The 12,653-nt window shown below is 34.1% G+C and overlaps 1 protein-coding gene across 1 annotated transcript; it reads left to right on the top strand.

The window, feature by feature from the left end:
* Window positions 1–1,099: 1,099 nt before the first annotated feature.
* Window positions 1,100–4,399, top strand: LOC133861601 (cysteine-rich receptor-like protein kinase 10). The gene is made up of 7 exons (XM_062297388.1): window positions 1,100–2,050; window positions 2,273–2,389; window positions 2,581–2,711; window positions 2,803–3,013; window positions 3,235–3,472; window positions 3,776–3,917; window positions 4,006–4,399. Exons 1-7 carry the CDS (start codon window positions 1,237–1,239, stop codon window positions 4,351–4,353), a joined length of 2,001 nt encoding a protein of 666 aa, XP_062153372.1. The 5' UTR covers window positions 1,100–1,236; the 3' UTR covers window positions 4,354–4,399.
* The last annotated feature ends 8,254 nt before the right edge of the window (window positions 4,400–12,653 follow it).

Raw genomic sequence — 12,653 nt, forward strand, 5'->3', positions numbered from 1 at the left:
GAAATAATTTATATGGAAAAGTGAGAAAAATTTGTATTGTAGTGAATTTTTTATTTAAAAAATAATAAAAAAATATTGATGTGATATAAAAAGTGAAAAAAAATTAAGAATGTTTTGAAATTGATTTTTTTTTTGGAGAAGTGAAAAGAAGGGAGGGGAGGGGAAAGAGGATTTCAAACGGAGACTTAAAAGTGAGCTCGAGATTTACTTGGATTGATATGACATGTACTTTCCTTGACATTTGACAGGCTTTGGACCCAGTGTCCAAGTGCTGATGGGATATTAGTCTTATCTGCGTATGGTTGTTTGTCAAAAGGGGCAGCGCCCTTGCTTTGCGACAGCCAGATATGCTTCAGACCCTGTTGATGCGGGACTAATCAACTTGATAGGACCTCATATATAGAATGTGCCACGGGTTCGTCCTCCCATTATGATCAAAATCGAAAGCTGAATATGAGCTCCAATTAGTGATCGGCTCCGAAGGGCCGGACATGGGTCGGGCCTTGATACCTCAATGGGCCTGAGTGACATTTGGGTTCTAATAACGACTTGGGCCTGCCATTCCCCAACAATGTATAGGCCGTATTGCTGTTATATTATGTTTCCAGAAAGGTATTGCACATTTTGGTCAAAAACTCTGTTAAGTCATAGTCTTATTCTCATGCAATTTTGATAATATTTTACATTCAAAGTATAGCACTTCTTGGAAGGCGGATTGTGGAATTTTGACTATTGATGGTGTTTTCATTTAGAATAGTCATTAAACCATTTAATTAGTACCCCATTGTTGGTAGATATTAATAATAGACAAGTCCGGTCCAACAGTGATTTTAAGGCTGTCTCTAGCTAGCAGAGGTTTGTGTTTTAGTGAGAAGGGGACTGATTCCTAGTATTTGCTCTAAATATTAAACTGGTTGCTTGTTTGACCAAATGAACTTAAATATTGCTTGTAACATTATATTATAAGTCGTTCCAAGAGTATTGACTACGGTTGGATGACGGGTCATTTGGGTTGCCAGAGAAGTAGATGCTATAAATCCTAGCCTCATCTGTCTTGTTTGAGAAATATCATTCATAGTTTACTCATGATGGATGAAAAACTTTTAAGAGAAAAATTCAATGATCTTTTTAGCTTCAGAATCTGAAAGGGAGGCACAGTTTTATTCATCAATATAACTCATTCTTCTTCCTTTGTTACCTCTTCTACCTCACCAAGTCTCCTTCCAAATTTATACAATGCACTATTTTGCAGTAGAAGTTGTTCATTTGCTTTTATCTTCATGTTTTCTTTATTTATCCAGCACCAGTTCAGCTCAGGTTTACACAGACGTCAACTGTATTAATACCGCCAATAATTATACTTCTGGCAGTGTCTATGAGCAAAATCTTAATAGTACTCTCACATCTCTTGTTGCCAATTCTTTTCTAAGTGGCTTCTATTACACTAGCGTGGGTGAGAATCCTGATGTGGTTTATGGCCTGATACAGTGCATACCCGAGCTCTCTAAGGAGGATTGTCAAACATGCGCAAATGCTGTAGCAACAGAGATCAGGCGCCGCTGTTTTAACCAGAAGGAAGCTTCCATAGTTGCTAATAATTGCACGTTACACTACTCAGACTGGCGTTTCTTCTCGACTGTCAGTGGTAATGTAAGAGTCAGTTTTAAAAATCTGAAAAATGCAACCGACACGGTTCTTTTCAATCGTCAGATGGGAAAATTGGTGAAAAATATCTCATCTGAGGCTGCAGCCAGTCCTTCGAAATTTGCTGTTGGGATCACTAGGTACACAGATTTTGAGAATATATATGCTATGGCTCAGTGCTCCAGGGACTTGACAGAAAACAGCTGCTTGACTTGCCTGAAAGGGCTGATAAGTTATATTCCTACTTGCTGTGACAAAAAAGTAGGAGGTCGTATGCTCTCTCTGAGTTGCAGTCTCCGCTATGAGATATATTCATTCTTTCTCTCACCATTACCACCTCTTCCACCAGAGGTGTCATCTTCTCCATCTCCGCCATTTCCTGACCACGCAACTACAAATTATGCAGGTAATATCTCCTGGAGATTTCCTAAGGGGTTATCTTTGTTAAATTACCATTTATTCCAAAAGTTTAAGTTGGTAGGAAGATGCAAATTAAATCATTTAAGTAATACTCTAACAATATCCATGATCGAGAGAAAACAATATGTCAATAATTATGTTAATAATTACATTAAGTTTTTCGTTGCACAAATGATGAATAACTATATTTTCATGCTTATGTGAGCAGGAATGAAGAACTCAGAAATTGTTGTTTTGGTGGTCATCCCAGTAGCTATTTCGTTGGTTGTCATAACTATAATTTGCGGTTTCTTCCTATGGAGAAGCACCAGAAGTAAAAGAGTTGGTAAATCAGATTATATCTCTTATAGCATTCAATCAAGTTGTTGGATTTAGATTTCTCTGTTCTCATCTTATCAACAGCCTAGAGGGGTGTACTAAAATTTCCTTCCCAATGACTCTACATTTCTTGTATCTCAAGCCTCAACTAACTTTCTACTAGCTGAATTTATGTGTTTTTATTGTATTGTCAAATAGAGGGTGTTCATGAAGATGGAGATAGGAGCATGAACTCGCTTTTGATGAGTCTAAGTACACTTAGATTTGCAACAAGAAATTTCTCTGATGCATATAAACTTGGACAAGGTGGTTTTGGTCCAGTTTACAAGGTAGATATACTCTTTAGGTATCTATGATATGCATGCTATTTTTTCCCATTCCTCTGTTGTATATTGAATATACTATCTCTATAAACCTCAGGGTAAATTCTTTGATGGACGAGAAATAGCTGTTAAAAGGCTATCAAGGAGCTCAGGGCAAGGTTTAGAAGAACTCAAAACGGAAGTAGGGTTGGTTGCAAAATTGTTGCATCAGAACCTGATAAGGCTGTTAGGCTTCTGCTTAGAAGATGGAGAGAAACTTCTTGTCTATGAATACCTACCTAACGGGAGCTTGGACCAAATTTTGTTTGGTATGAGTCCTCTCATATATTTCTTGTTATTTTGCTCTATTATATGACAAACTTACTTTTATATATGTATATATATACATATATATTGCTTAATATTTTGTGAAGGAAATTTTTATTCCAAAGTTCTCCTTATCTTAATGTCCTTGATTTTCTAACATTTTTTATTTTTTAATTTAGCATTGAAAATAACAATCTACTGATATGAAGCTTAGATGTTGCAGATCAGAATAGACGGTTCAGTTTGGAATGGAAAAGACGCTACAATATAATTATTGGAATTGCTCGAGGACTACTTTTCTTACACGAAGATTCTCAGCTGACGATTATTCATAGGGATTTGAAAGCTAGTAATATCATGTTAGATGAGTACATGAATCCAAAAATTTCTGATTTTGGTTTGGCTAGACTATTCTGTGGATGCCAAACTCAAGGCAATACAAATCGGATTGTCGGTACTCAGTAAGTCTAAAATTTTTAATTTAGAAGATTCTCATTCTTTGTAAGTCTGTATTAGTCCTAGCTAGGTATATACACAGGATTGTGAAATTTAGCTAGCCTAAGAGAGGGCTTGCGGGGCATTCTTGTTCTGAGCAAATAAGTTTCGCATCTTAGGCTTTCTTAGAGCAAATGAGCCCCGCAGCTTTCTATTTTAGGTTGCCCCGCAGCTCGTGTATGCATGATGATTGTGTTGTGTAATTGTAGTCGGTTCTTGCCTTTGTAGAGGACTTACAAACCATTTCTTGTTTGTTGATGGCAATGAAGCGGATACATGGCACCTGAGTATGTAAAGAATGGGCACTTTTCAGCTAAATCAGATGTCTATAGCTTTGGTGTCTTGGTTTTAGAAATCGTGGCAGGTCGAAAAAACTCGAGTTTTCGCAATCCAATGAATCTACAAAGTTTTGTAAGCATTCTGTCAAAGTATATATTCTCTCCTGCATAGAATTATAATAAGCTGCTCATGATTGAATTGTATGATTCAACTTGTCCAGGCATGGCAACACTGGGCCAATGGAGCACCTTTGAAGCTGATGGATCCAACCTTGGAGGATCAGTGGCCAACAAATGAAGTTTTGAAATGCATCTACATTGGGTTACTATGTGTTCAAGAATCTGCTGCTGATAGGCCTACAATGTCTGAGATTGTTATGATGCTTAGTTGTTATACTGTAACTTCCCCAGCGCCATCACCACCAGCATTTTTTGTCACTATGGAAAATCCTGAATCAGGATTGATGACAGAAAATTTTGGAGCATCATCTCAAAATGCTGAATCTAAACCAGATTCATTACAGCAGTCTCTGAATTGGGTTACAATTACTGATTTAGATCCTCGCTAGCAATTGAATTGTAAGGAACCACTGTTAAAAGACTTCTTTACTGTTGCTATATATGATTGAATAAGTCTGGTGCTCACTTACTTTTGTACTCTCTCTAAATCTAGCAAAAATGAGTGTTGCACTATAATTTATTGATGCTTTAGGTTTCTTCGGCAAGTAATACTACTTACTCATTTCATATCCAACTCTACTATTGGACTCATGTGACAGTGTTTGTTAATCTTTAGATCAGCCTTATTAAAAGAAAAAAAATCAAGGTTTGATGGGCACTTAAATAGGAAATGTGATTGGGATGAGAGATAAGTATTTGGAAATACTCTATCTTGGATAATCAATATAAGATTCCAAATTCTCATATATCTCTCACACGATAAATTGAATCCTAAACCTTTTTAAAATATGGGTTAAGTACCTTTTTAGTACTTATGATAAGGCCCATTATTAAATAACTACTTCGGTTTCAAAAAGTATCGAAGGTGATACATATATTCATCCTAAAAACAGGGATGGTCATTCCGTCTATGTTTCATTTATAATTTTAACGGTGATCCATGTCAACGCCCTTTAAAACCCGAAACTTGTCCCATATAGCATATTAATATTAAAAAAAAAAATGTAAATAAATTAAAAAAACAAAAAAGAAAAAGAATTAATTATTATTTTTGATAGTGCCCTGCTAGATTAATTAATTAATAAAAAACATAATTGATTCCAAATAAGGAATTTATTCATGGAATCAAAATCAGAATTAATGATTATTATTTTAGATTTCTTATTCGTTGATAAAAGGAATAAATAAGGTAAAATTCTAATTAAGGATCTCTGACCTAACTTATAAATAAAGATCCTGTGTATTCTATCAATATGGGCTTGAGACACAATTAAGCATAGGTTGGAAGATACCTATCTCTACTAAAATACTATTTAGAGTTTTAGTTGCTATATGATCACTACAAAAAACTTGGTATTTAATTAGCGACATGCAATTAGCCACGTATGTGAGGCTCATCCACGTGGCTAACTGCACGAGCCATGTGCAGTTAGCCACGTGGATCCTACGTAGTTAATCCGGTTGTTGCTAAATGTCACTTTGCAACGTCTATTTTTATACACGTAGTTACTTAGTCACATGGCTTTTAGCCACGTGCCACTCATACGTGGTTAAATGCATTTTATTTTATTTTTTTAAAAAAAAAACAGAAATTAATTTCTGTTCTTCTTCTTCTTTTTTCTTTTTTTTTTGCCAGTATTTTCTTCCTAGCCCTCGCTGGAAACTTCTTTTTTTTTTTTTTTTCCCCCTCGCCGGAAACTTTTGCAAGGCCGGCGAAATCTTCACCTTCCTTCCCCCATGAAATCCAATCCAGAAAATCCCCCAAAAATCACCAACAAAACACCAAAAAATACTAACAATCACCAACAATCACCAAAAATCAACAACAAAAACCAAAAATCACCACGTCGTCGTTCCTGTTTTACCGGTGAAGATGCATGTTTATCTGAGACGGAGCGAAATGAAACTACAAAAAAAAAAAAAAAAAAAAAACCCAAACTTTCAGATCAGATCTGAAAAAAAAAAAAAAAAAAAAAAAAAAAAAAAATCCAAAAAACACCACCTTGGCTTTACCCGTGTTGGGCCGAGACTCTCCGGACGCCGGCGCTGTCGTCGACCACGGCTTTCTCTCGGAATCGCTCCAGTTCTCTCTCTCCAGCTCTCTTAGTCTCCCTCTTCCATCTCCTTGACTGTGTGAAAAAAAAAAAGAAAAAAAAAAAAGAAAAAAGGAAAAGCATCGATATGTGGGAAAAAGGGGAAGAAGGAAGAAAAAAGAAGAGGGGCGGTGGGAAATGAAAAAAAAGATAAAGGAGGAAATGAAAAGTTAAAGGGGCGGGGGGAAATGAAAAGTTGAAGAGGGCGGGGGGAAATGAAAAAAGAAAAAAGAAAAGGGGGAAATGAAAAGTTAAAGAGGGTGGGGGAAATTAGAAATGAATTGGAAGGAAGAAATTTTAGCCATGTGGCATATAATTGGCGACGTGACAAAATACACGTGGCTAAAATTTCAAACCTTAAAAAAAAAAAATGAATATTTTAGCCAAGTGGCTAATTGGTGATGTGGGAAATTATACACGTGGCTAATTGGCGACATGGCAAAATACACGTGGCAAAATTTGAAACCTAAAAAAATAATTCAAAAAAAAAAAAGAGAAAATATTTTAGCCACGTGGCTTATTTGCCACATGGCTAATTGACGACGTATCTAAAATACACGTGACTAATTACCAACGCAAAGCATTTCACTAAGTGGTGGATTACCCACATGGCAAAATAGCCACATGGATAATCACCACGTCGCGAAATAGCCACGTGGCTACAGTACCCGATACTGTAGTCACGTGGCTAAAAACTAAGTGTTTTTGTAGTGTATATTGAAGTTCTTGGATTTTGCTTGAGCAAATGTGACTTAAGGTAATTTTGAATCTTTTTTCACTTCGTATTTTAGCATAAATATTTGTTTTGTATGCTAACATTTATGACTATTTTTTGTTGATTTAATTCGATCCACCCAACCGTCACCATACGATAAAAATCAACAATTGTTGAATTTAGTTATTCATTCCTCTAGCTATAATCTTTATTTTCTTTCTCTCTTTTTTTTTTCATTGTTATTATTTATATGGACAGAAATTTCCTACAAACCGGATTGTAGGAAATTTCTTACAATCCACATATAAAAGTGACATGTGTCCTTTAAGCATGTGAGAAGCACATGTTATTAAAAAAAAAACATGTGATTCTCACATGCTTAAAGAACACATGTCACTTTTATATATGAAAATTTCTGTCCTATTTATATTTCTTCATATTCTTTTCCAATATATTTTCACAAAAAGATTTTTAAACTTAAATTATAGTAAACTAGCTCTTGATATCTTGTTTGGTAGTCGCTCCCAAACGGCTAGCAAATGAAATGAAGTTATCTTTATCACACAGGTGACAGGTAAGAATCCAGAACACCTGCTTCAAGGGTTGGCGGCCGTTGGACTCGTCAAGCTGCTCTCATGCATCCAATGATCAAATCTACTTGTTGAACTCGACATAAAAATAAATATTTATGTCCCAATATAATTTGTAACCTTACAAATAGCGATGAGGCATGCATAATTAACCTTTTGTGAAATTATATAATATATATATATATAATATTTGATTTGAGCTCTCCTAGAGTACTATATATATAGATGCTGCAACTTCCAAAACTTAAGCTAATCGGCCTCTTACATATTCAACAATGGCTTTCTTAACTTTCACCTTGTCTCTCTATCTACTCTCCTTCATCCTCCTCCTCCTCCAAACAGTTTTTGGAGCAGATCCCATCTTCCATATATGTTCAACCTCTGACAACTTCACAAGCAACGATCCTTACGGCATAAATTTGAGAATTCTCATCGGCTATCTTTCCTTCGAAACCCCTCCCACAGGTTACAGTTTTAGCTCAATGGGGGAGAGCCAATCTCAAGTATTTGGGCTTGCCCTCTGCCGCGGAAACGTCTCATATATATGTAGACTGTGCCAACTGTGTTATCGAGGCAAGTAACAAAGTTCGGGATTACTGTTCTTATAATAAAAATGGAATTATATGGTACGAGAATTGTCTGGTAAAGTACGCAAATAATAGTTTCTTTGGCAAGATTGATTATGAAAATGTGGTTTATGCTTGGGCGGTTCAAAATGCAAGTGATCCCTCGTCGTTTATGTTAGAAATAATCAACATATTACTTAATCTAACATGTGCAGCGGAAAACGAATAAAACAGGATTCAAGCTTACCTCTAGCTATGTTTGCTCAAGCTTTTCCACGATCCATCTGAAGAACAAGAAAAGATTGTTTGAGGGATCTTCTAACCTATGCCTAAAACCGATTTGCCGTACTGATGGTGTACACAGGCTGTTTATTTATAAGCTAGGTCAGGGACCCTCAAATATGGTAAATACCGTATTGTTTCCTTCTATCAAGAAAACAATATTGTTAATTGATTTTTAAAATCAATTAACCGATTCCATATTTACGGTAATCTAAATTAATAGAAATAACCATAATATCGATTCCATATTTACGGTAATCTAAATTAATAGAAATAATCATAATACCGTATATGTTTATTAAAAAATAATAAACATAGCAAACACCGTAAATGTGATATAAATGCCACATAAGGGAATAATATCTTACATTCACCCACTTAGCTTTTATGACACATGACCTTATGGTATTAGGTTCTTTAGTTTGGCCAATCACTTATGGAATCCTCCCACTCAGATAAGAAATGTTTCACATGAATCATGGCGGTAAAACCATTATAAAATTAGGTCGTCCCTTCCATGTATCACAATGTAAAACACTCATTATATGAGTACCTTATGGATAATGAAGCTTTATGAATGAACTTCCTATAAGTCATTCGGGTCCAACTTTATTTATCCTCATGGATAAAATAACAAATGTGCACAAAATCTTTATTATAATAACTTTATGTCTATAGACCAAAAAGAGACAAACCAAGCAAAAAATGAATTAATGAGTCTCATATATTTTGCATGACTTTATTCTTTATTCACCGGTAAACTTTAAGTCATGGGATCCGCAATCATTAATTCAGTACTTATATGCTCAATAGACCATTTACGTCTCTTAATGTTATCTCTCGTACTGATATACTTGATGTCGATTTACTTCTGCTTCTACTCTTTATTCTTATAAAAGAAGATTATAGTAGAATTACCGCAGAGTATCTTTATGGTCTAACTGTAAAATCGACAATATTGAGATTTTCAACAAAATGTCTCAACCATCATGCCTGTGTACTAAATTCATAGCACGCTAGAATTTTAGCTTTCTTGGTAGACGTAGCAACCATAGTCTGCATACTGCATATTTAAGATATATCTCTCAATAAAAATATATATACCCTAAATAGACTTTCTACTATCTACACAATCAGCAAAACTCAAATCTGAACAACTAACCACCTTCAAATGGAAAGGTATCCTTAGGTTAAGTTGTACTTCTTGGTTCCTTGCATATACCGCAAGACTTTATTTGCAGCACTTTATTGACCCAATATTCTTATTATCAGTCATATGGTTATGCATAATGCAGACGCTTTAAAAAAAACTTTTCATCTGCCCTTATTCCAATACCTTTTGGGACATTAATCTGTATTTAATTAGTACCTCTTAATTGCTACTGAAGGTACATAATCCTTTATTCTAAATCTTCACAAAACTTTTTCAATGTAGGCCTTCTGAGACAATGCTAATATTCTTTATGTCTCTGTGAATCTCTATGTCAAAAGACATAAGAGGTTTCACCCAAATCCTTCATTTCAAAGTTTTGTGAAATGAACCTTATGTAGCAAACCTAAATCACCACTTGCAAAAACAATATCTACATATAGGACTAGAAAGATTACTGTACTCCCACTGACCTTAAGGTATATATACTAATTAACAAGGTTTTTAGTAAACAATAAAACAATTACCTTGTAAAAAATATATCACCAATGAGAGATCTATCACAGCCTATAAATATAATTCTTTAATTTGCAAGTATTCTGACTGTTATTTTATAAAACGTTTAGGTTGTGTCATGTAAACCTCATCTTTAAGATCCTCATTCATAAAAGTTGTTTTCGCATCCACTTGATGTAGCTCTAGATCAAAAATAAGCTACTAATGCTATGATCATCTTGATGAACCATCCTTAGACACTAGAGAGAATGTTTCACGATAATCAATGCCTTCCTTATGAGTAAAACCATTGGCTACGAGTCTAGCTCGACCCTTCAGCCATGGACTTAACTCTCACTTCATGGCACTGAATCTCAATGTGGAGTTTTCTCCACTCATAGCATGTGAAAACAAATTTGGATCATCTTTATGTCCAATGTCAACATCAGACAACATGATCACTAAGAATTGTTGATCTCCTTATTCTATAGGATTTTCTTAATTCTACTTCCTCTGCATTTTGCAATGGGAGAATAGACTTTTGAACCTGTTCTGTATGAGTTGGTTGTTCTAGAAATGATTGTGGCTCAGGATAATCAATCTGATTTTCCCTAAATACAATCAATCATCCTCTATGAGGAGGAGATTTGACCAACTCTAGTGCTTCCTCAAATTCCAATTTGTGTGAATGAGCACTCCCACTAGGTTCTGCATCCTCTAGAAATTTTACAATCAACAACTCTAGGATTATATGAAGGATAATAAAATATTAAAACCCTTTAAAGTTTACTAGATAGCTTATAAAAGATCCACTGGTTGTCCTTGAATCTAATTTCCTAAGGCGAGGATTATATATCCTCTCTTTAGCAAGGCAACCCTATATGTGTAAATAATGTAAACTAAGCTTCCATCTATTTCATACTTTAAAAGGTGTCATAAGGACAACCTTAGATGAAATCCTGTTTAACATATACACAACGGTCTTCAAAGCTTTACTCTATAAGGGTAATAGTAGATTAGTATTACTAATCATTTCCCCTTTGTGTGTACCTACCTTAATACTCTATGCCTATATTAGATCTTATGATCTTCATATTGTTTCTCTTCTTCTTCCTTATAGATATTGAAAGCATTCAATACCTCAGCTTTAATATTTAGAAGATAGAGATACATAAACTTTATATGGTCATCACTAAAAGAGATAAAAAATATCTCTGACCATTTATGCAATGAGTATGAAAAGGTCAACACCTTACATGATCTCAAGAATCTCAAAATGCTCTCTTTGGCACCTCTAGTGGTCTTGTTGGTATGCTTTCCTTTATGTAGCCCACACAAGAACCAAAGTCAGTAAATTATCGACTTTTATTTACTGTATAGAGATACATTTCAATCTCCAAAGCCATAACAAGAGCATTTTTAAAATTCTCAAAAGACTCTACTTTACGTCAACATCAGTACGCAGAGACAAACAAATAATTTTGTTTCAAAAGTTGGGATATAGGTCAATTTTAAATATACCTTAAATAAACCCCAAACCAATATTCCACCAAAAAATAAGAAAAATTTCAACTTTAAAATAAAATTGAAATTTCTAACAAGCCAAACTAGAAAAGTAAATTTCTAAAAGATTATGGAATATAAATCATTTTTTTTTAGGTCAAAATTATAACTGAATTTTAAAATTAACCTATAGATCCCAACAAGCTCAAATTACAAACACGCGTTATTCATTTTAAAAGGACTCTGCATTTGTGTTGACAATGTGGATTGTTAAACCATAAACAATCCACAATAAATTTGAATGAGTCACTAAAAGAGATTCACGACATACCAGATATATGAGATTATCTTTATTTTAAGTCATTTCTTATACTTCATGCAATCTTTCTTTATATGCCCTTAATTTTCCTTATTACATGAGAAATAGGTATCTTGATTGCCATGATACTTTATTGGCACCTTATTCTCATGCTTTAAGTGTTGGACATGATTGCATTTATTGGTCCTTTCCTTGACATGAGTAATCATGTGAACACTTTATAAATTCTTTCATATCCTTGAACACACATGGTTAGAAGTTTATTTACTAACCATTTATCCTTACGTGTGTTACAAGATAAAATTCTACACTTAGAAGAGAGAATCCAAAAATAAAATGACCAATAATGACTCAAAAATCTTAATCTTTAGGGACTTAAGCTAAACTACAATATCATTCATTCCCATAATGGAATTAGAAACACTCAAATGAAAAGGCATATCAATCATTTTCCAGTCAGAAAAATATTACCATAATGTATTGGAATATAAAACCACCAAAAGGCAGAGTAACAGGAATAGTTGCAATCACAAAAAATAAAAATACTTTAATGCTATGAAGTAACTTTATTTTAAATTGGCCAATGCCAATTTAAATAATAAATAGTAAATTTCAACCTACCTGTGGGCAAATGTTGCATCACGCATGAAATTTACTCTTTATTAATAAGACTAAAGCAAATTTAAATATTAATAAATAAAATTCTTCGTACCTTTGGGCAACCGAAAGAAATTTTACTTTTAATACTAAATTTGTTATCTTATTCTAATTAAGTCATAAAAATAAAAACTTCCCTTTGGGGATAAGTAATTAAATTTATGAATTAATTACAAGACGATGTTAATTTTTCTATATGAAGTTCACGTGTACGATCTTTATGCGATTATTATAAAATCGAGAAGCTGTGGCTCTCCCAAAAAATCATAATAATCAATCTGCAGTATATGAACACTTAACAAAATTCTTTATGATGTTC

The sequence above is a fragment of the Alnus glutinosa genome, chromosome 2 (genome assembly GCF_958979055.1).
Source record: "Alnus glutinosa chromosome 2, dhAlnGlut1.1, whole genome shotgun sequence".
Taxonomy (NCBI): Eukaryota; Viridiplantae; Streptophyta; class Magnoliopsida; order Fagales; family Betulaceae; genus Alnus; species Alnus glutinosa.

Coding starts and splice junctions, on each gene's coding strand:
- LOC133861601 (XM_062297388.1), top strand. CDS start 1,237: ATGCACTATTTTGCAGTAGAAGTTGTTCATTTGCTTTTATCTTCATGT. Junction 2,051..2,272: donor CGCAACTACAAATTATGCAG/GTAATATCTCCT, acceptor TTATGTGAGCAG/GAATGAAGAACTCAGAAATT. Junction 2,390..2,580: donor CACCAGAAGTAAAAGAGTTG/GTAAATCAGATT, acceptor ATTGTCAAATAG/AGGGTGTTCATGAAGATGGA.